Source organism: Pinus tabuliformis, chromosome 7 (genome assembly GCF_031772625.1).
Source record: "Pinus tabuliformis cultivar Carrire ecotype Pingquan chromosome 7, CPIR1, whole genome shotgun sequence".
Lineage (NCBI taxonomy): Eukaryota > Viridiplantae > Streptophyta > Pinopsida > Pinales > Pinaceae > Pinus > Pinus tabuliformis.
Genome location: NC_142293.1, coordinates 585,568,059 through 585,592,609, shown reverse-complemented (window position 1 = coordinate 585,592,609; position 24,551 = coordinate 585,568,059). Strand labels below are relative to the sequence as shown.

At 35.2% G+C, this 24,551-nt stretch overlaps 1 protein-coding gene and 1 pseudogene across 2 annotated transcripts; both read left to right on the top strand.

Annotated features, from left to right (window-relative positions):
* The first annotated feature begins 412 nt into the window (after positions 1-412).
* LOC149248795 (putative linoleate 9S-lipoxygenase 5) lies at positions 413-22,942 on the top strand (annotated as a pseudogene). The gene is made up of 8 exons (XR_016265077.1): positions 413-563; positions 18,648-18,814; positions 20,439-20,865; positions 20,973-21,058; positions 21,155-21,262; positions 21,367-21,669; positions 21,906-22,169; positions 22,537-22,942. The product of XR_016265077.1 is annotated as a putative linoleate 9S-lipoxygenase 5 (transcript).
* Positions 22,943-23,526: 584 nt separating this feature from the next.
* Positions 23,527-24,371, top strand: LOC149248794 (putative linoleate 9S-lipoxygenase 5). Its single transcript, XM_089451073.1, has 3 exons — positions 23,527-23,536; positions 23,806-23,992; positions 24,104-24,371. The coding sequence occupies exons 1-3, from the start codon at positions 23,527-23,529 to the stop codon at positions 24,369-24,371; spliced, it is 465 nt and encodes a 154-aa protein (XP_089307199.1).
* Positions 24,372-24,551: the final 180 nt, after the last annotated feature.

The following is a 24,551-nucleotide window of genomic DNA, read 5'->3' as shown; positions in this document are numbered from 1 at the left end:
GGTTATTGCAATGTCTAGTTGGTAAAGGGGCCTATGTCAGCTTTCAGCATGATATGTTCTTTCTTCTTGTAGGAGACAAAATGCAACTCATCCATATTAAGCATTTCCCTTGTGTATTATAATGCAAAGATCCTAACAGGTACAAAAACTAGCAATATGTAAGGAGGAAATTATGATTCATAACCTCTGATCTCAGTGTAGTTCTAATATAAATACCTGTGTCCCACTTAGCTCGATCTGATAAATGCAAGAATTTCTTTATTTCTAGTGAAATCCTTGGGATCACACCAATGCTCAGGAAACATAGTGAGGTATACAAAAACTAGTTTCAGAGTTGGTAATGGCTCAATGCCTGTCACCATAGGTTGGCTTCTGGGAAAGGGGTTTGATTTTTGTGGTCTGGGTTCTCTGTATGGAGTTTCGTCGGAAGGCTGTTGGTGGGCTGCTGGCTCAGTGTAGTTGTGGGCTCAATTTTGTATTTAATTCTTTGTACAGTGGTCAGATGGTGGATTTGATAAAATATGGAACGTGCCTGGATAATTCAGAGGTCCCAAATTTAGATGGTATGGCCACTCCATTGACGCCTTGCAATGGGGAAAGGGAGATGAGTGATAAAAGTGGGACCATTATCCTCTGTTGGCAGTGGGTTGGCAGTAAAAGTTGGAGTGGGTTCCTTACTTAGATGGTTTCGTTTGAATTTAATTTAACAGGTCTGGAACATTAGCGTAACCCAAGCTACAACCATTTTCTAGTTGGTACCCAGAGTTGGACTTAGAGAAGCGTTTGTCAAGCAACAAGAAAAGCATGGCTCGGGCAGCCGGTATAGGAAAGAATGACTATGGGGACTGAGGTCGGGGGAAGCAGAGGAAGGCCACTTCATCACTGAATAGCCAACCCAACTCTTTTGGTGGCGTTATTGGGGCATTTCATGGATGCAACCTTTCCTCTCGTATAATTCAGGAAGCGACTCAAGCATACCATGCTAGCAACTCCAACCCGATCAAGCAATTTATTATAGATTGGGAGGTTGAGATTCAACAGATCGAGGAGGATTTTGAACTTGATATGGATGAGTGGAAAGCTATGATCCCGGACCTAGGCCACACTCATGGCATATCATCTTAATACAAGAAGACAATTCATCTTTTATGGATGATGAAGAGCATTCTAGCATAAGCTCTAGAGAAGGTTACACTAAATAATTTCAAAAAATTCTGATAGGACCCTATAATACTAGTGATTACCCCATTACTATTGTATTTGTATCCCTTATTAATATTATTGTGCCCCTATTGTCCCCATATTTTTATTACTGTGCCCCATAGAATCTCTCTATTGTTATTTTTGTGGCTTTATATTATTATTGTTAGGTCGGTTGGGTTATATTGTGACTCTTTAGACTCCTATATATAGAAAGGAGGTTTTTCCATTTGTCAAATCATCCAAGAATTTCTCATTTATGTAATTTAAAGGAGGTTTCCCCCTCGAAGAGGCTGAATTCTAAGGCGTTGATCTATCTTTTCTATCTTTTTCTTGAGCTGGTTTCATAACATTTGGTATCAGAGCTTTGGATTTTAGGGTTTCGTTGCTCCAAACAGGTCATCGTCGCATTTTTCGCTATAAATTTTTTCCTGCGACATTTTAGAAGCTAAAAAGAAAAAACCATTTGAGAAGAAATCGCGTTGAATCTCGGGTCCGAATTTCAGAGCTTTTCTCCCTATATTTGCGGAGATATGATCTGAGGAAGTTGGTCTTTTTGCAGACTCCTGAATTACATTCCAAACAGGTGACCTAGGGAAAATCGTCATAACTTTCTTTCTGAGCATTGGATTGAAATTTCATAAGAAGGTACAGAAAGAGGACGGACTGTAGTTTCTTGTATATATTTTTCAGATCCAAAAGTCAAAACAATGACTCGTGGCATGTCGTACACGTTTGCTCTACTGAACTAGTCTATAATCAGGTCACTGTGGGAGATTGTGCATAACTCTTTCTTGGAGAATCCAATTTGGATCAGACTAGTGGCATTGGAAAGAGGACATAGAGGGGTACTACAGATCACAATTTTAGACCTGGGTGATCCGAAATTACAGAGATACATCAGATTCAATATCAGGCTCCTACAAAGTGAAAAAAGGTTTGTAGTTTTTTTAAATTTTTTGCATAAGCTTGGTTTGAAAAATTAGTTTGAAGGAATTCAAAGGGCATAGTAAAGCATTATTATCGATAATTGATGCCCCAAGGAAAGAAAATGCAAACACCTAGTAGGCAACTTGAAAGCTCTAGCATGACTCAGGAAAAAGAGGAAGAAATGCAACATGATATATCAAAATTACGAGACCAAGCGCAACAAGTGTCACTTGCACAAAAAGGAACAGAATCTAAGATGGATGGTTTAAAGAAAGATGTAGAAGCTAAGATGGATGGTTTAGAGAAAGGCATAGAAGCTAAGATGGATTGTTTAAGGAAAGGCGTAGAAGTTAAGATGAATGACGTGGAAGCTAAGATGGACGACTTGAAGATAGATTTGAAGACAGACATGGAAGAATTGAAGATAAATATGAATAAGTTGCTACAAGAAATGGTCACTAATGGTGAAAGGGTAGTAAAGGAAACTTATGATGAGAACAAAAGAAATGTTAATCATGATTCCATAGACTCTAATTTTGGATCGAAGACCCACCATATTCCAAAAATCAATATGAGGAAGTTTGATGGCAAGGATCCCGCAACATGGATATTACAGATGAAGCAATTTTTCGATCTAAATAATGTGCAAAACACACAAAATGTACGTATTGCAGATTTATATTTGGAACCAAATCAGTTTATATGGTATCAATGGCTTTGCTCTCGTAAACAAATTATCACTTGGGCAATTTTTACAGAAGAATTGACAACACATTATGAGGATACAAAAAGCAACACTTTTTTTAGCCAATTGATAAGTCTCAAACAAAAGGGTTCAATAATGGAGCACATTGAGGAGTTCCAAAAATTGAACAGAAGGGTAAAAAATATTCTAGAGGAGCATAGGATTGATGTGTTCATAGGGACTTTAAAGGATAATATCCAACATGATGTTCTCTTTCGGGAACCTGATTCATTAGAGAAGGCATTCAAGTTAGCAAGAAAAATGGAAAGCAAAATTATGGCAACCAAGAAGCATACCAGTCACAACTATAAAGATGGAAGTGTTGTTATCCCTAGCCTTCCACAACCTATAAGGTTGACACCACAACAATTGGAAGAAAAAAGAGCAAAAGGGCTTTGTTACAGTTGTGATAGCAAATACACTAAAGGTCATAAGTTTGCTGAGAAGAAATTATTCTACATAGATTGTGAAGAGGAAGAAGAAAAGGAGCAAGAAAGGTCAAAGGAAGAGGATATACTCCAGGAACAAAGCCTAGATAAAGAAGAAATGAATTCGACCATATCTTGTAATGCATTGGCTGGAATTACCACTCCTCAAACCATCAAGATAGAAGGACAAATCAAGAAGAAAAAGTTAATAGTGTTGATTGATTTAGGAAGTACCCATAATTTTATTCATTGTAAGGTAGCAAAGGAATTGAATTGCTTCCTATATCCAGCGCCAGAGTGTCAAGTGATGATTGTAAATGGAGGAACGATAAATTGCTCTGGAGAGTGCCATAATATCAAGCTATCCATGGGAGAATATGTATTGACTAGCCCAATGCTTTCCATTCCAATGGGAGGTGCTGATGTTGTACTAGGAGTCCAATGGCTATAATCCTTGGGTACAATAGCTTTTAATTTTCAAGAACTTTTCATGAAATTTTCTACGGAAGGAAAGGAAGTTGAATTAAAGGGTATTGCAAGGAAACCAGGAAAGATAATCAGTTCTAATGGGATGACAAAGCTTCTAAAAAAGGAACAAAGAGGTGTAATTGCACAGTTATGTTCACTAGATGTTTCCACATCGGAATCATCTATTTCTCCAGATCTCCAAAAAGTCTTGGAAAATCATTCCAAGGTATTTGAGACTCCCAAAGGTCTCCCACCAATTTGTGATCATGATCATGTTATTCATCTGATTCCAGGAAGTGTTCCTCCAAACATCAGGCCGTACAGATATCCCTATGCCAAAAATAGTGAATTGAACATATGGTTGCAGAAATGCTAGAGGTTGGTATAATTAAACCTAGTCAAAGTTCTTTCTATGCTCTTGTAGTATTGGTTCACAAGAAGGATGGATCATGGCCCATGTGTCCAGATTATAGGGAGCTCAACAAGCTCACTATTAAAGATAAGTTTCCCATTCCTGTCATTGATGAATTATTGGATGAATTGCATGGATCAATTTACTTCACCAAGTTGGATCTTCGTTTAGGATATCATCAAATTAGAGAGACGACTGAAGACATTCCAAAAACAGCATTTAGAACTCATGAGGGTCATTATGAATTTTTGGTCATGCATTTTGGCCTTACCAATGCACCTTCTACATTTCAAGGTTTGATGAATTCCATTTTCAAACCCTTCTTTAGAAAATTTGTGTTAGTATTTTTTGATGATATATTAATCTACAGCAAGTCTTGGAAGGATCATGTTGAACATGTTGACAGGGTGCTACAACTATTGGAGGAGAAACAATTATATGCAAAAAGATCCAAATGTTTCTTTGGAGTACAAGAGGTGGAATATCTGGGTCATATTGTATCCCACGAAGGAATTAAGGTAGACCCTAGAAAAATTAAAGCCATTAAGGAATGGAAAATCACCACATCCATAAAGCATCTGCGAGGATTTCTCGGGTTGACAGGGTATTATCGCAAGTTTGTTAAGAATTATGGGAGAATAGCAGCACCTCTAACAACATTATTGAAGAAAGATGCATTTCCATGGACTCCAGAAGCAACAAAGGCCTTCGAACATCTTAAAGAGGCAATGTGCCAAGCACCGGTCTTAGCTACACCGGACTTCACAAAAACCTTTATTGTGGAATGTGATGCTTTAGGAAATGGAATTGGTGCTATTTTAATGCAATATGAAAGACCCATTGCTTTTGAAAGCTGTCCAATCAAGGGAAAGTTTTTACACAAGGCTATTTATGAGAAGGAAATGCTGGCAATACTACATGCACTTAAGAAATGGTGACCCTACCTAATGGGAAGACACTTCAAGGTAAAAATGGATCATGATAGCCTTAAATAATTTTTAGAACAAAGATTATCCTCTGAAGAGCAACAAAAGTGGGTCACAAAGATGTTGGGTTATGACTTTGAAATCATCTACAAAAAAGGGAAGCAAAATGTGGTGGCAGATGCACTCTCAAGAAAGGATGAGGATGTGGAAGCGTTGTTGTGTGCCATTTCTATTATCCAACTAGATTGGATAAATGAAGCAAGGGAGGAATGGAAGAATGATGAAGAAGTGTGGTCACTTATTCGAAAGTTACAACAAGATTCCAGTACATCTGATACATTTAGCTGAAAAAATTATTTGTCATGGTACAAAGATCGCTTATACCTCTGTAAGAATTCACAACTCAAACAAAAGATTCTTATGCAATTGCACACTTCTCCCTTAGGAGGGCACTCAGGATTTTTAAAAACTTACCACAGGGTTAAGAAGGAATTTTTTTGGGATGGCCTTAAATCAGATATTCAAAAGTTTGTGGCGGAATGTTTGGTTTGCCAACAAAATAAAGTTGAAACAATTAAGACCCAGGGTCTATTACAACCTTTATCCATTCCAAGCCAACGTTGGGAGGAGATTTCAATGGATTTTATCACATGTTTACCCAAGTCTGAGGGAAAGAGTGTCATCATGGTGGTGGTTGACAGACTTACCAAGTATGCACACTTTGGTGCATTATCACATCCATTGAAAGCCAATATAGTTTCTACGGCATTTATGGAAACAATTCAAAAGCTACATGGAAACCCAAAGATTATTGTAAGTGATAGAGATCCCATTTTCACTTAAAATTTTTGGATAGAATTATTTTCTTGTCTTGGTACTCAGTTAGCTCACAGCTCATCTTATCATCTTCAATCTGATGGGCAAATTGAGATAGTAAACAAATGTTTGGAAGTATATCTTCGTTGCTTTGTATCTGATAAACAGACACAATGGGTCAAATGGTTGCCTCTGGCTAAATGGTGGTATAACACTTCCTTCCATACAGCAAGAAAAATGACCCCATTTATGGCACTTTATGGATATCAGCCACCATCCATCACATCATATTTAAGAGAAAATTCTAAGGTTCATGCAGTGGAACATCACATTGAACATCAACAACAAGTCCTCCAACTCTTAAAGGATATCCTCGTATTGGCACAGAATAGAATGAAACAACAGGCAGATCAACATTGTAGCGAAAGAAGTATTGATGTAGGCGATTGGGTATTCCTACAGCTACAACCATATAAACAAATGTCCCTTGAGCAAGCTAAGAACGATAATAAATTATCACCAAAGTATTATGGTCCGTACAAGGTGTTGTAAAAGATTGGTACTATGGCATACAAATTCAAGCTTCTTGCAATGTCTCGAGTGCACCCAGTTTTCCATGTTTCATGTTTAAAGAAGGTTATAGGCGACAAGCTCCCAGTTCAAACAATATTTCCAGAACTTAACGACGAAGGAAAAATTATATTGGAACCAGAAGCAGTCACAGAAACAAGAACTCGACAACTACGAAATTGATCAATCTCAGAGTATTTCATCAAGTGGAAGAACTTATCTGCTGAAGATTCCACATGGGAGGATGAGAATTTTTTACAGAAGCATCCAGAACTACTCAAGCGTTGAGGACAACACTTTTTTTGAAGGAGAGGGGCATGATAGGACACTATAATACTAGTAATTACCCCATTACTATTGTAGTTGTATCCCTTATTAATATCGTTGTGCCCCTATTATCCCCATATTTTTATTACTGTGCCCCATAGAATCTCTTTATTGTTATTTTTGTGGCTTTATATTATTATTGTTAGGTCGGGTTATATTATGACTCCTTAGACTCCTATATATAGAAAGGAGGTTTCGTCATTTGAATCATCCAAGAATTGCTCATTTATGTAATGTAAAGGAGGTTGCCCCCTCGAAGAGGCTGAATTCTAAGGCATTGATCTATCTTTTCTATCTTTTTCTTGCACTGGTTTCATAACAAATTCAGTTTCAATTACAGTAGCAGAGTGGTCGGCTTAGCCGAATTGAGCAACATATCCCTTGCATACCCCACAAGTAGCTGTCGGGTTCCATTGTGAAAGATCCTACTCCGGTGGATTCAGATGATGATGAGTAGCAACACTGTAACCTTGCTTTTAATTTTGCATGATACAATCCCAGATTTTCAAGCTTATTAGCAGTTATATTTATAGTTATTTAGAAAATAGGAAGTACAAAGACTCTGAGGTTTACATAGTGCGTCTGGTTAGACTTATCCATTTTTCTTTTGGATGACATATTTTGCGGTTAGGTGGCCAACAGATCCAATTTCCCAAAGTGTAGATTGAGGCCACCTAACTCTCAGACATATAAATGTAGCGTACTTTTTTTTTGAAAAATAATAGAAAGGTACTGCCAAGCTTACAAAAAAAAAACAGAAAACTACAAGAGTGCAAATCGTCTGCCTCCATAAAACTCAATTCTTTCTTGCAAAAAGACCCCTTCTCACCACAATAGTACGAATAAGTTTAAAATTTCCCTTTACAAAAATACTGTTTGCCTCTCTCCCTCGATTCCTATCCCCTATGAGCTACAAAATAATTACGATAGCCTAATCCCCCCCCCTAATCTTACAAAACTCGATCTTAAATAGTTTGTAGCAAGCTCCCCCTGTGTGCTGATGATTTTTGCTATTTCTTCCTTCCAGGTTTTACAACTCATGTAATCAATTTTTATCGAACTTTCCAAAACAAATTGATTAAACATGGCAAGTCCACGCTTGATCTGCGTTCTTTCATAAATTGATTTTTTAAATTGAGGGATTATGCTTCTTTGGTGCAATGAGGAACTGCCTTTTGTGCCCTCAGCTTCACACAATTTGATTCACAATTGCCATGGGAAATTTGCCAATTAATTACAGTTTCCCGATTGAATTATTGCGGTGAAGCAAAGCACTGCCACATTGGGAGCTTGAACTCTAGTTTGACTCCATAAATCTCATGCCAGATTCGCTCACCTGCAACATGTGAACAAATTAATGAACAAATAGTAACAACTGATAGATATACATATTCTGATAGCTTCCAAATCCAATTGTAATCTCAGAGATTTTGTGGTTAAATAACTTAGAACAATTAAGACATTGTTTGTGAACTGGAGGTATGACACTGTGGCGGTTGTGGATGCGAGGAATATGAGTGAGAAAAGTCACGGCGTAAATTAGGTCCGTATTTCCAGCCCCGATTAGCTTAAAATTATTCGAAATACCACCACCTGGAATTGCATGTCAACGATTTAGATGTTTCCATGCTAGCTCGGCAGTTATGAATTTGTAAATGCGTTATGGGTTTGGCTCTGAAAAATGAGTTTGCGAGCTCATACCTTTTCTTGATGAACTCCCACGTATCCCTTTCGTCAACAGAGTTTTAATTAAAATGCCATTTCAGTAACGATAAATTGAGTGCATCTCTCGCCAGCTGGGTGATTATATGCGTTGGCTTTTGTTAAGCTGGGTTCCGTGCATATGCGCGATACATTGTTGGCTTTGTCTTCAACGTTGTAGTGTTGATCGAATTCTTGGTTACCCTATCACAATCCACGTATTCATTTGTCCAAATTCACCTACTGCAAAATAATAATCAAAATTATTGAAACAATTAAATGGCATCGTAATGAAATGAAAATGGCAAGTTTGTCATTTATATTTTTAACCAATTATCAGACATTCGCTACACATATTCATGAAATGGCATGTTTCATCTTTGTGTCCAAATTTAGGGATCCAAGTCATTTTTGTAGGAAACAAGTCTAGCATTAAGTTGAGTTGAAATGTATGGCAAGTATGTGGACAAATGGATTATGTTTCAGACTTGGCACTAGAGTCTCGTTTATAAAAATAAATAACTTATTTACAATTTAGATATTCATAATATGTTGTATACCTTTTACATGTGGCTTAATTTACTTTCTCAACAAGTTAAATAAAAGGCTTTAGGTTTTGTTTATTAAATAATTAATACTATCACAAGGTGTGTTATTATTTTATTATATATATTTACAAATATTTAATATATAATTGTTATTTTTTGGCAGCTTATTTACAATACAAATATTTATATTATTTTTACTATGCACATCATAATATATATATATATATATATATATATATATATATATATATTTTCTAATGTATGATTTTAGTATATACAAAGTTTAAATTTTGTAATTCCTATTTATGAGATACATATTATTTGTTTCGTTTTGGTTTTTTTATGTAAATTTTGAAATATAAAAATATATTACAATATATATAGTAATTAATTTATGTAATTACAATGTTAATGATCTAACTCTTTTTTGCAATGAAAGAACCAAAGTGTTGGAAGATAAACAACCAATGTGACCAAACGTGAAATGTAAGGTAATGTGCCAAATTATCTAGAGGGAATGCCAATTAGTGAAACCAAATGCCAAATGTAAGGTGATCTGGCAGCCTCATGACCCACATGAAAGTATTTTCATGAACTCAAAAGATAGCGAAGACGTGCCAAAAACCCAAAAGCATCAATCATAATTTGTCAAAATGAAGGATGTGCATAAATATGATCAGAACCAATATGATCGAAAAACCCTGAGGCAAACAATAAGGATCGAAAAGGTCAAAATCTGTCAAACGCCAATAGAGAAGGGGATTGGAAATAGAAGAAGGGTCCCCATAATTTTTTAGGAAAACTATGGGGGGGTTGTGGCCAACAACAATGGCGATCAATAGGAAGAAGCAGTTATCTCTGGTTTAAAGATACGAAACCTCTAAAAATGAAGGAATTATAGTTAAATGATTCAAAATGCCAAATTCAGATATCCTAGCAGTTTTGTCCCTGTCATGTACTGTTAACAGACAAAAATCATATCCATCATTGTTCATGAACTTATAAAAATTTACCCCATGAATATGATATATTCAACAAATTTATATGTACAATAGTCAACTTGGTCGATAATCAGTTTTCAAGTAAACAAGGTAATCAAGTAAAACATAGTGTTAAATTAACTTCCATACCATAGGCATGACCACTGCTGCTAACAGGTGTCTATAGCCTCAACAAGGATGCCTTTTAACCCTTTTAGGTGCCAGTGTCCCATCTATTACAAATAAATACATAGTTACAAAAGATCATCTTAAACTTATTTGGATGTCAACAGAAGATCATTATCCTGGCTTGGTAACCAGTTAATGACAATGCCATTCATGGGATCTAACATAATGAACAAGTTGACTCATGATGAGACCTCTTGTATTTCAACCTTGCGGTTGAAAGCCATTACCTTGGCTTGGTGACCAATAATGGTAATTTCACAAGGTTAGAACCTATGATCATAGTAGGTTGGCTCGTGATGAGACCTCATATCCTTCAATTGACCATTTTTTATTTTTAGATTTAACTATGGTTATTGTTAATCTCATAGATATTACTTAATAGATGGGGTAGAAGATTGCTCCTTAAGTGTGAGGGATAGCGTAAACAATTTTAAGGTAACCAATATTTACTTGATTAGCCTTGCTCCCAAAAAGCTAATGACCTTTAAGTTACTATTGATAAATATATTTTCTTTCATGAAAATGGGGATAAAAATATAATCCATTAGATAACGATGGTAGCTTTAAACACATAGAATCAAAATCATGGACTTATACTGTTTTAAGATAATTGAAAGTGAACATAACAACATCATCTTAATTGAAATATTCCTTAAGGATAAGGTTTCGTTAATAGAAAATAGAGCATAAATCCAATGATTATGTCAAGTTGAAAAAGTATTTCCCCATTTTATTAAAGAGTGAATGAAAACAAATTCAAACCAAATTGAAACAAATGCTAGAAAATTAGGAGGAAAGCAATTGAAAGAATGATCCATGGGATAAATATTACAAGATAACATAAAATAAATTAACATAAAAATGTATAAGATGATGACTATGTAAAAATTGAAGATTTTATCTTGTAAAGTAATTATTTTTTTTAAATAAGGCTCATTTGACAACACATTTATGATGCATTTATAGGAGCTTTCTTTCTTTTACAAATATGGCTTAAAAATTAATTTGAAAGTCTTTAAAGATCATGTTTTAGGACTAAGACTAACAATTAGTTTCAAAATGAGTATAAATGAAATAGGAAGTAAAATTTAGAAGAGGAAAAAGAATTCCCTGATTGCAGTATGATGAATGTTCATCACAACTTCTTTTGTTAGCAAAATAAAATCCTCAAATCAAACTAATGAAAACATGCAAAAGGAAAACAAAAGAAAAATAAGAGACAAAATATAAATAAAATATGGAACTAATGGTAAATGGAGATCAACATATACACATACCTGGAAGAATACAACTTTACCTTATAGATCTTGTCATCCTCTCATGAAGAGTATATGAAACTAAGCAAAACAAATTACATTTTTCTCCAACTTTGCTTATGTTGAACATCATCAAATTATTAATTCTAAATGCTAAGCAAAACACTACAAGGATTTTTCACAAGACAAAATAAAAATAAAAAACTTGACATACGGATAGAATATATGAAATAATATGTTATGCCAAGATTTGAAGATTTATCTTGTAAGCATTTTTATTAATTAACCATTTATTTAAAATATAAATGCTAATACTATTGCAACTATGTGTGTAAAAAGTAGAAATGAACACTATATTTGAGTTAACATCTTAGAATATGGGGTTTACCATTGATCAAATGTAAAATACAAATTTTACAAATGAAAAACCCAAAATGAGAAAGATGTTGAATGAATGGTAAGGTCTCATCCTTATTCATTAAAATATCATAATTTCTTTATTTTAGAAGAAAAATAAAATGAAACTAACTAAATTCCTACTCTAACTCTTTTGGAGGAAAATGACTAGGTATAGTCATATTTCCAATGCAACCAAGCAATCACTTTATTCCCTGCAAAAAATACATTACATACATTAGTAAAAGTAATGAGGCAAATACTGAACTATATACAAAATTTTTAAAGTCAACATGTATATTAATTCCTGATAATAAAGACAAAAATAATCTATAACTAGAAAATATTCTATTATAAGAATCCTCAAATTCTAAATAAAATCTATCAAAATATGTACAAGCTAAAGAGTTAGCAAGATCACCTTTAAGAATCCAATAAGAGATTTATTTTGAAGACTATATAAGATTAAAAATATTAGAGTTAGTTTTCCCCAAAATTTTAAAAGAACTATCTTTTTCCTTTATGATATATTGATCTTTTTAGGAAAGAGAGAAACAAGAAGGATTCTCAAATTTATGTGTTATGTGTATATCAGAATCCACGCAACAAGTAAACCCATGATTATCTACAAATGTAAGAGGGTCACTAGATGATTGTATCAAGCCTTCAACATGTCAAGTTTCGTGTATAAGATTGTCATGAGTAATATCAAAAACATGTAGTAGAGATTGATGATCCAAATTAGAATGGAAGGATGAAAATTTGTGCTTGGAAAATGAATTAAATGATTCACTTTCATCAATATCAGGATATGTTAAAAATCACATCCTCTTACCATAGTTTATAAGAATCTTGATAGTGAGGAAAAGGATGAGTAAAAGTTTGTAAACTGGTATCAATAAATAATTGATCATTTAAAAATACCCCTTGAGTTCCATGATATAATTCATTCTTAAAATTTGAACTAGTAAATATTCTAGCAGGATGACACATACAATAACTATGTTGTAAATAGTGATAACCAGAAAATAAATCATCATTTTGAATTTCAATTGATAATTCATTAAATGGCTTTTGGTTTAATAATGTGTCATTTGTCGTCAAAATAGGACCTAGATCATTTTCAGAAAAATAATTATCATCATGATTATTTGTTAAATCTTGATGATCCATATAATTTAATTATATTGAATATGACTCATTAGAAAAAAAAATAAGAGATACAATAGAAACACTTTTAGGTGTAATATTTTTTCCTGATGTTGATGGTTGAAGAAGATCATTCTTTTCATCTAAAGGTTCAATAATATTAATTGTAGAATTAAGATTTACTAATGTAGATTCCTCTTTATGATCATTATAAGTTCTTACATTATATTCTTGAACAATAGAGGTAAATTTCTCAATTAAAACTAGCTTAGGGGGTAATTCATCATGACGAAATATGTAGAAAAATGTTAAAACAAGGCTTCACATAGACTAACTAGCTCATGCCCTCTTTCTAGTGCCAAAAATGTTGATGGAAAAAATGACCTCATCAAGATGTAAGGGAGACCACCCGGTTGGGTCCTTAAATCAACTCATTTTCTATTTTAAATGGTGGTTCTGATTGGTTCAATTGGGTCCAATTACCCTCTTTCCCTTTTTGCTAACTTGTGATGTTTCTATTTCTTACCAACAGGAAGAGAAACATGAGATCTACCTTCTTGCAAAGCTCATGCAAAGAAGTAAATTCTTAATCTAAATTAATGGCTAAGCTAAACCGAACCTAGGGTTAACCTATGTCAATTTAAGTGTTAGTCTAGCCTAATCTAAGTGTTATTCTAATCTAATTTTACTTATCCTAACCTATATAACACTAATTATTAATCCTATGCAAGCTTATGTTAGTACTAATTAATATATATCTAACTTATGAGTTAACACTTAATTATAAAATCTTAATATAACCTATGATAAAATACTAACAATATATCTATATCTATATCTATATCTATATATATATATATATATATATATATAATTAATGCTAAATCTAATATCTATAATTTTCTACCTATAATATATTCCTAAATGTTATTAAAGTAGTGCTAACTACACTAAACAACTCTACTATATAAAACTATATATTAATATATAATTTAATTTATTGTAAGATTATAATATACCTATGATAAAATATAAACTAAGTGTTAATTAAATCAAATAATGTTATTATTATAATGTGTAAAAGTTAGAATTCTAAGGCAACGTTAGTATTCTAATAAAGTTATAAACTATCTAATCATATTCTATGTTAATTTATTTCTAATTCTAAAATTAGCTTTGTAACACTATTAATCAAAGTAAAAGAAAATGTTAATTCCAACTAGATTGTTAAAGTCAACTCTTTAGTTAAATATTAAAAAGAAAAGAAATTGTAAAACTATACTAGGATCTAAAGTTAAACAATTGTAAAATAAAGGAAAGAAATCATAGACAAAATATACAATAAATTACATTACCTTTATATTGATCCTTTAACGAAGTAAATTAAAGATTAAGATCAACACAAAAGGTTTGATTGAATTAAAGGCTGATCAAATCATAATTTAATAAACTTTGGCCTCTTTGAGAGATGGCTTGGTACAAAGCTTAAATGCAAATGCAAAAATATGCAAAAAATGAAAAGATATATGTTGTTTAGGAAGAGAAATAGATCCTTGTCCAAATCAAGAGCAAGATGTAAAAGGAAGGGAAAAGAAATAGAAAATGTTGAATTTGGAATAAGATAAAGATAATATGTCACTGAAATAGTTCCAAGGCCTAATCCTTGTTCAAACAAGTGTCAAACAAATGTCTGCTAAATAGTTAACAAACATCTACTTGCTAACATCTCTCAATTCATGCCACAGTATTAAAATAGTTCAAATAACAAGACATGTATAGTACACATTTATTACTTTAAGCTTGTAGATAGCTAGTAGTTTATAGCTTAACAAGATTTTAATTTGAGCATAAACTATTAACATTCAAACAATAGTGCTTAAAATAAACAATCATAACCATCAAATTGAAACTGAATAATTTATTCAATAATAATCACAACAAAACCATAGTTCTTAATTGTTAGTTACATAAATAAATAATACTCCATTAATCTTAAAAAAAAGTTATTCTAACAGAGAACTACAAGAATCCAAATTCTCCGCCTCCCTAAGACTCAATTCTTGTCTGCAAAAAGGACACCCTTCTCACCACAATAATGCGATTGAGTTTGATATCTCCCTTTACAAACAAACTAAGTACGTAAAAATAATTACGCCGTAAGGCGTTCCCCTTTGAAATGAATTGCCCCAGCCGTCGATGTGTCCTATTATTCACCGTAGATTTATGGTGTTAGACGATTGAACAAAGTTTGATCGTTGATCAAAAAACGTTTCATGAAGCAAACGGTTCGAGAAACTGAAACGCTTCATGAATTTTCGTCTCGCCGTTCTAGCTCATGGCAATGGCGGTCATTAGATGCTTATTAGTCGCCCATATTTTAATTTCCCTGAGTTGCAGTTTGAAAAGACTTTGAGAATAAGAGAAGTCGGATGTTCAGAAAACAATGGACGCAGCAGCCATTGCTGCTGCAGTTTCTCCAACCGCACCTTAAAATTTGGTGACTCAGGAAGCTTCTTCATCATCCCCCGAGTTTCATAATGTTATCCTCCAGAGTAGCCACGAGTAGCATCAGCACGCAGATATAGCATCAACCATGGATATTTCTTTGAAGTTCTTAATGTATGGTGAAATACCCAACTCCCTGTTTTAGGATTCTTCTCCCATACCACCGAATAATAAGAGACATTTTTTTGTCTACCTGATTTGAAATCAGCATCCAAATCATATGATCCATAGAATTTTCCTTTCAATTTGCCTGTTGATTGAAGCTTTGATGGATTATGATACACAAGAGGCTGGTTCATGCAGCCTTTGCCGAAACAGGGGAATTTTTTAGGTTTTCTAAAAGGACCTCTCTTTTTACCGTTTGCAGGACATAAAGCTGCTTCTGTATCAAAGTTCCCATTCTTTAACATGATCATCCAAAACTGCCATGGTTTTGATGCAGTACGAACTTCACACAAGGAACCAACGTATAACTCCTTTTCTACTGCATGAAGGTCTGGATTATTGTAAGATTTGAAGGATGTATCAGGGAATTGTTGGCCTGCATGTAATAAATTGTCACGCCTTTTGACTCTATGATTTACCCTACACTTCCTTGATTCTGTTCATGACGAAATATACATCAGTAGCATGCTTGCAGAGAAGGATTTAGCAAATAAATCTGCATATCAGAGAATATTATGTAAATGAACAATATTTGAAAGGAATATTATTTAGCAAGCGCATTAAAACTTATGATACATAACATTAAAACTGGTTATGTATGATTCCCAATTTCTTTAATTTCAAAAAACCAGAAGGATGCACTAGTATAAATCGTCTGCGAATGTACGTTTCGCTTCAGTGACACGGAATAAAATAATTGAATGGTGAATCCCATCTCTTCCCTTGCTGAATAAGCCAATTTCCCATAAGCTCACAAAAATCATTTTGCTTTGAAGTTTCATAGATGCAAATATGTACAGACAAAAAATAAGTTGAAGTCTGTACCTATCTCTCTTGATTCAGATTTATGCTAATCCATCAGGGTAAGTTTTTTTTTATCTAGGTGTGTATAAATGTGTTACATTTTTATTTTTCTTCTTATAGTGATTAGTCATGGGATCTAGTTTTTGACATGTTGGAGTGACCAACTCCCAAAGATCATGATAGGAAAGGAGTAGGTTCATTCTTTGTTTCCTTGCCGGGTGATTCTTCCCATTCAATTTGTGATGTGATATAGTCTGACATAATATTATTGGTATGGGTCAGATCTGCTTGTGCCTCCAAAAATTTGTGCCTGGTTCCATACACAATCACCTTATTACTCCGAGAAAAAATTCTTTCTAACTCCAATATAGAACATAAACCCTTAAGGTTTGCTTACAAATTTCAACTTATAACCCCTCTGAGAATGTTGCCTGTAACTGCAAGATGCAATAAGGGTTTTGCAGTTTGTAATTTGCAGTGGGTTTTAAAACATACTTTTCAGTTTAAAACAAAATTTCAATTAGCAGAGAGTTTTAAAACTGAGGATTTACTTCATATTGCTTCTAAAAGACAGATTTCAAATTGCTGTCACTTAGAAATAAATTATTGTGTACTTTCTCAAAGGTTCAATGATGCTAGGTTGAATTGATCAATCTTCTGCTCTAGATTTGTGGGCTCAAGCTATTTATCAGTCACTAGCAGTTTAATTAGCTCCAAGGTCCAACTATCTTGTATGCTGCAGGTCAATACACACAAGTATCTGTCTACCCTTAGCACCTCCTTCAACAGGTCAATACATGTCACTGTAGACTTGTATGCTGCTAGACATCTACTAATCTCTATACAACCATGCTCAACAAACTTGAACTCACTGTCCTTTGATCATAGGTTGGGGTCGGTCTACTTCTACAGCTGCTGGACTGTTTTCTCTTTGGTTAGATGTCAGTTGCTTCTTAAAGCTTGGCCCCTTTTCCAATGACTTGATCCTTAGAAAAAATTGATTCACCTCATCTGTCATTTAATTGAAGTCTTTTCTCTTAACAATTTTGTTGTAACAGCCACATTGATATAATTTCTATTTCTCGAACTGCTTATTGAACTTGATTTGATACTGTTCTTTGACACAATGCTTTGTCACCTTCAATGGCATGGTTCTTGTCATGGGCCAATGCCATAATCAATGTGGCGTGGCTCTGACATAATGTTAAACTAAAATATGGAGAATATGAAGAGACAAAAGAGATGGAAAATGAGATATCCCATTATTAGTATTATATCATTGTGCTAAAAAATGGCATACAAGGGTGTTCTATTTATATCAGGCAAGTTTCATTATTTTCTCAAGAGCTACTCACCTAATCTCTTTAATATAAGATTAACGTAAATGTCGTATCTTATTATTATATATTTACTTATTCCTCACTTTATTACATTACATTGCATTATCATCCTTAGATGCATCTCATTGTTATTGTCCTTAGGCCAAAAAAACCACTACAATGTTTAACAATGTGTGCCATTCTTTGCCAATCGGTTATCTTTCTACCTTTGTTAACAAATTAAGTTCACCAAGTGGCCAAGGTTTTCTAAAATACATTTATGGAAGATAGAGCCCAGGTTTACCATGCTTGCCAAATTTACAAGGGTTATTAATAAATTACGGTTTTTTCCTAAAATAGTAGTCCATGCCATACATATATATTTTTATTTTGTAAAGAGGAAAGATTCATCAACTGTATTGTATTTCATTTCTTAAGAGTTCTCTGGTTTCAAGTCACTAGGCGTATGTGTGTGGCACCAAGATCCATGCAGTATTTTTTGTAGAATGGAACTTGTAATATACTACAGACCATAAGAACCACGTGTTGCCTATGACAGCAATGATTTATAAGTTAGATATATTCATTATTTAAATGCTAAACGTGTTAGGTTTAAGGTAACATAAATTTCTATGTGCATTATGTGTTTTACCAAAAAACCTAAAGGTGCATCATCTGAGGATAAAAGTAAAAATCTGATAAGTAGACTGATACAGTTGTAGTTGATGGAAAAATAAATGTGTTATTTGCACAATTCTCGTCTATCTTCTGAATCACTAAGTATAACATCCATACTTGAGTTTCTGCATGCAGGCATGAAATCGATTGCAGGGAGTGTAACAGGTGGCACCAAAGACATTCAAGAAATGCTTGATTTTTGTGCAAAGGAAAGAGTATATCCAAACATTGAAGTCATTCCAATCCAGTATATTAATGAGGCCTTAGAACGAATGATTAACAAAGATGTGAAATATCGCTTTGTAATTGACATTGAGAATTCTCTAGTCTCAAATTGAGCTCCCAGAACCAATGTGCAGGATATGACACTACTGATTAAACATCTCAATGGGTTTTTGGCATTATGTGATATGGTTTGCTATATCATAATGGACGTATGATATGGTCATTATTTATGATTAGCCATAATTATATAGACGGCTGAGGCATCTGTACTATATAGATAGCCTCTCATTATGTATATTGTATCATCATACTTATTGAATACATTTATGGTTTCATGCCTTAACTTCTTCATGGATTTATGTTACTGCCCTTGCGCATTCTATTCTCGTGAACACAGAGATAAGTCTCGTGAATAGGCAATCGATACAATCTTTACTATTCACTCAACCTGTTCATTATTTTGATTTTAGTCCAGAAATTTTGTGAGTTTCCATTAGAAGGTATAAATGTTTCTTAATTAATTTTGTGATTATGCAATAATTATAGTTAGTTTCTTGCTTGTAAATTCCAGTATCCTCAGTGACCATTTTTCTACCGAACTCTAGAGCTTCAAAGATTTAATTCCTTTGTCTGATTCAATAAATGTTGTAATCCGACACATATGGAGGCACTGGTCTCTCTGCATCTTTCAAGTTATGATCTATGGTAGGGAATGTGTACCACAGGGTCTGATTTACGTACCCGTACTAGGTATCATACTCAGGTACCTGTGCCCATAACTTGTCATACCCTGGATAGCGTGGGATATGGGCTAGCTAAATCACCTCATTACTCACTATCATCCTGGATAAGACCGTTCACAAATTCCTTTCGCAATCGCACCCCCTCCCTCATAACTCTAATGCTGACAGCTGTAAACGAAGTTAATTCCAACAGAAGCCCATTATGTTGAGTACTACATCACGCAATGAACCCATTATGAAAACTTAAACTTCCTACCAAGCTCTTACCCCTCTTTTCTCCCTCTGCATCTCATTCAAAACAGATTTTGGGTTCACCTCTAGAAACCCACCACCATGCCCATTCCCTCTACAGGGAGATTAAAATTTGAATTTTAAAGTTTGAATGGGCATGCTGCATTTGATATCTGCAGTTAGCAAATGTCCAGATTCGTTTACGATCAATTTGACTCTCCGCCACCTTTACCAGTGGAAAAGGAAAAGCTTTGTATTGCAAACGAGGATCCTAGCTCTTAAAAAAGGAGGCGTGGCCATACTGAATACATATTAGTTTTTTTTGCATGCACTCTGCCACCTTTATCTATTCTTCCTTCCTTGCAAGAACACCAAGAGACCGTACTGAATCCATTTCACCTGAATTTTGCCTTCTAGTCTATCTGCGTTACATTGCAAAGATAATTACGCCGTAAGGCGTTTTTACGCCGTAAGGCGTTTTTACGCCGTAATGCGTTTCCCTTTGAAATGAATTGTCCCAGCCGTCGCCGTGTCCTATTGTTCACCGTAGATGCCATCGCCGTGTCCTATTATTCACCGTAGATTTGTGGTGTTAGATGATTGAACAAAGTTTGATCGTTGATCGAAAAAATGGTTCATGAATTTTCGTCTCGAGGTTCTCGCTCATGGCAATGGCAGTCATTAGATGCTTATTAGTCGCCCATATTTTAATTTCCCTGAGTTGCAGTTTGAAAATACTTTGAGAATAAGAGAAGTCGGATGTTCAGAAAACGATGGACGCGGAAGCCATTGCTGCTACAGTTTCTCCAGCGACATCGGAACCTGGATTTTGGGTGTCGATGCTGTAAACAGTACGAGATGTGTCCCACGAGATGAGTGTTTTGGGCATCTGAAAATGTCTAATTTCTTAGCGCATTCCCTCAAGGCAATTGTTCAATTCCTGGTACCAGAGCTCAAATCGCTGTTTGATTCAACTATGAATGAGTTCGACTCCTTTAAAGACATTAAGAAGCTCTTTTCCGATGGGAAAAAGTTGCCCAACAACTCAATTCTGGAAGCTGCCAAAAATTTCATTCCCTTTGAGCTTGTCAAAGAGTTTCTTACAACAGACGGCGAAAAATTGTTCAAGTATCCCCTTCCTCAAGTTATAGCCCGTAAGTATTTCTCTTCCAAACACGTCCATGCATCTTCTTATTCTGTGCTTGATTTCTACCAGATTCTGAATAATTGAACTTACTGGAAATGGGATTAATGGGTGCAGATGACGAATTTGCATGGAGGAAAGATGAAGAATTTGCGCGCCAGATGCTGGCCGGAGTCAATCCTCTTGTTATACAGAGACTCCAAGTAATCAGCAGACCTCTAGTCCCCATCTGTCTCCTCTCTATTTTTAATTAAGCTTAGGCTACATAATTTTAATGTTGTGAATGGTTGAATTCACAGAGTTTTCCTCCGAGAAGTAAACTGGACCCTTTGATGTCTGGTCCTCAGATCAGTTCTATTACTGCTTCACACATCGAAAATAATCTCGACGGTCTAACAGTGGAGCAGGTATATTGATCCAACTCAATGCTTGTTCCTTGTAATTTGGCTTGTCTTTTGATCTACAACAGCAGTGAGATTCATGTATTCATAGATGGATATGATATTTTCAGGCTCTCTGGGATAACAGACTCTTCATTCTGGACCACCATGACGCCTTGATACCGCATCTGGATCGAATAAATGCTCTGTCTATCACCAAGACATATGCTTCTCGTTCAATTCTCTTCCTGAAGAAGGATGGCACATTAAGGCCAGTTGCAATCGAGTTGAGCCTACCCCCCTTCAGAAGATCGGGCAAGTGTTGGGAAGGTGTTTACTCCAGCAGAGGAAGGCGCAGAAGGAGCTCTATGGCAGCTGGCTAAAGCGTACGTGACCGTTAATGATTCTGGTTACCATCAGCTTATCAGTCACTGGTAAAACCCAAATAGCCACAACTAATAGAATACCTGCAGAATTTGTTTGATATTTACAATATCATTCTATATATAGTCCAGACTGAGACTGTAATGGTCGGATTCTATCAGCTTATCAGTCACTGGTAAAACCCAAATAGCCACAACTAATAGAATACCTGCAGAATTTGTTTGATATTTACAATATCATTCTATATATAGTCCAGACTGAGACTGTAATGGTCGGATTCTTTCAGGCTCAAGACTCATGCAGTTACGGAACCATTTATTATTGCTACTAACAGACAACTGAGTGTGATGCATCCCATTCACAAGCTATTGAGCCCTCATTTCCCGGACACAATCAACATCAATGCTCTGGCTCGCCAGATTCTTATAAATGGCGGAGGCATTCTTGAAATAACAGTGTTTACTGGAAAGTATGCCTTGGAGATTTCTTCGGTAGTGTACAGGCAATGGAGGCTTGACGAACAAGGGTTACCTGCAGATCTCATGAAAAGGTAATCATAATTGTTGTTGTACATACACCATGGAGTTAAAGACTAAAATTTATTTAGGTCAGTGATCTAATTACTGTGCAACGACCAGTTTTCAATGTTGGGCTTCTCCCAATTTATTATAAATATGGACGATCTCCTTACAATTATACTGTATCTCTCTGTATACAGATTTTTTCTTTCAGTCAGTTCTGTTTTTTACTGTAATGTTTTATGTATGGAATTCAAACTCTGGTATGATGCTGTGCTGATTAGTGCTCTTTGTTTTCTAAACAGTAATCAACACTGATTAAAATTTGAGCCTCATCTTTGTGTCAACCATTTGAATTTTGATTAACATTTTTACCTGAATGTGGCTACAACTTGACAGGGGTATGGCAGTGGTGGACTCATCAATGCCCTACGGGCTGAAGCTGATGATCGAAGACTACCCTTACGCTGTGGATGGATTGGAGATATGGTTCCCAATAGTTTCATGGGTTAAGGAGTACCTGTCCTTGTACTACCAGAATGATGATGCAGTGAAATCTGATACAGAGCTGCAAGCATGGTGGAACGAAATCAGAAATGTTGGTCACGGAGACAAGAAGGACGAGACATGGTGGTACAGCATGGAGAGCGTGGAAGAAGTTGAAAAGGCAATAACAACAATCATATGGGTGGCCTCGGCTCTTCATGCTGCAGTTAATTTTGGGCAATACCCTTACGCCGGATACATGCCTAATCGGCCCACCATAAGCAGAAGGTTCATTCCAGAAAAAGGGTCCCAAGAATAAGAAATGGCTTAGTTAAGATAGCTTATAAATGGAGGCACAAGTTCTGAGACTCTCATGGTGTTATTTCAATACATTGGCCCTGTTCAAGTTTTGAATGATTCAGAAATTAACAGATCTGTTAGATAGTGGAGGCAGGAAATTTGCACTTCTTTTCTGTCAAACCTGGTAGCTAATAAAAGATGAGAAACAACTTAATCACACACCTGTTGGTAAAAGCCTAATACTAAGAAGGCAGGTAGAAGTGGATGATTAAGATTGTTTATAGGTTTAGCCAACAGTTCTATTGGTAACATGCTTACTTTGAACTTTTGGTGATATTGTTTCATCACATAGGCTGAGTACGGTTTGGTGAATTGTTACTGGAAATATACTTAAATCAGGATAAAATATAGGTGGTAATACCTAGTTGAATGGACAGTCCCAGTATATTGGCCCTTTTGAGGATTATTACTTGACCAGTTTGTTGCCTTAGTCTGCTGAGTACATTTTTTATTTTTTTTGTTGGTTGTTATAATTTGTAAATTGTATGGGTGATTTTCATTCACATGCTTATTGGAATAGATGGCTTCTTGAATAGGGCAGTCATGCAGTTGAGTATGTGAGAGGAGTTTGTAGAACACATTATCTAATGAACTCTTATGTAGAGGCAAAAAGTCTCACTCATAGCCTACTCAGGGCTTCAGATGGGAATTTCTTTTATAGATTCATGTATTCATAGATGGATATGATATTTTCAGGCTCTTTGGGATAACAGACTCTTCATTCTGGACCACCATGACGCCTTGATGCCCCATCTGGATCGAATAAATGCTCTGTCTATCACCAAGACATATGCTTCTCGTTCAATTCTCTTCCTGAAGAAGGATGGCAGAAGGATGGCACATTAAGGCCAGTTGCAATCGAGTTGAGCCTACCCCCTTCAGAAGATCGGGCAAGTGTTGGGAAGGTGTTTACTCCAGCAGAGGAAGGCGCAGAAGGAGCTCTATGGCAGCTGGATAAAGCGTACGTGACCGTTAATGATTCTGGTTACCATCAGCTTATCAATTACTGGTAAAACCCAAATAGCCACAACTAATAGAATACCTGCAAAATTTGTTTGATATTTACAATATCATTCTATATATAGTCCAGACTGAGACTGTAATGGTCGGATTCTTTTAGGCTCAAGACTCATGCAGTTACGGAACCATTTATTATTGCTACTAACAGACAACTGAGTGTGATGCATCCCGTTCACAAGCTATTGAGCCCTCATTTCCGGGACACAATCAACATCAATGCTCTGGCTCGCCAGATTCTTATAAATGGCGGAGGCATTCTTGAAAGAACAGTGTTTACTGGAAAGTATGCCTTGGAGATTTCTTCGGTAGTGTACAGGCAATGGAGGCTTGACGAACAAGGGTTACCTGCAGATCTCATGAAAAGGTAATCATAATTGTTGTTGTACATACACCATGGAGTTAAAGACTAAAATTTATTTAGGTCAGTGATCTAATTACTGTGCACATTTGACCTATCATTACTTGGTTGGTGAACTGTCCAACGACCAGTTTTCAATGTTGGGCTTCTCCCAATTTATTATAAATATGGACGATCTCCTTACAATTAT

What these genes read in the sequence shown, in the direction of transcription:
- LOC149248794 (XM_089451073.1), top strand. An exon ending in CATCAGCTTATCAATTACTG is followed by an intron (nt 23,993 to 24,103) that starts GTAAAACCCAAA and finishes GGATTCTTTTAG; the next exon opens with GCTCAAGACTCATGCAGTTA.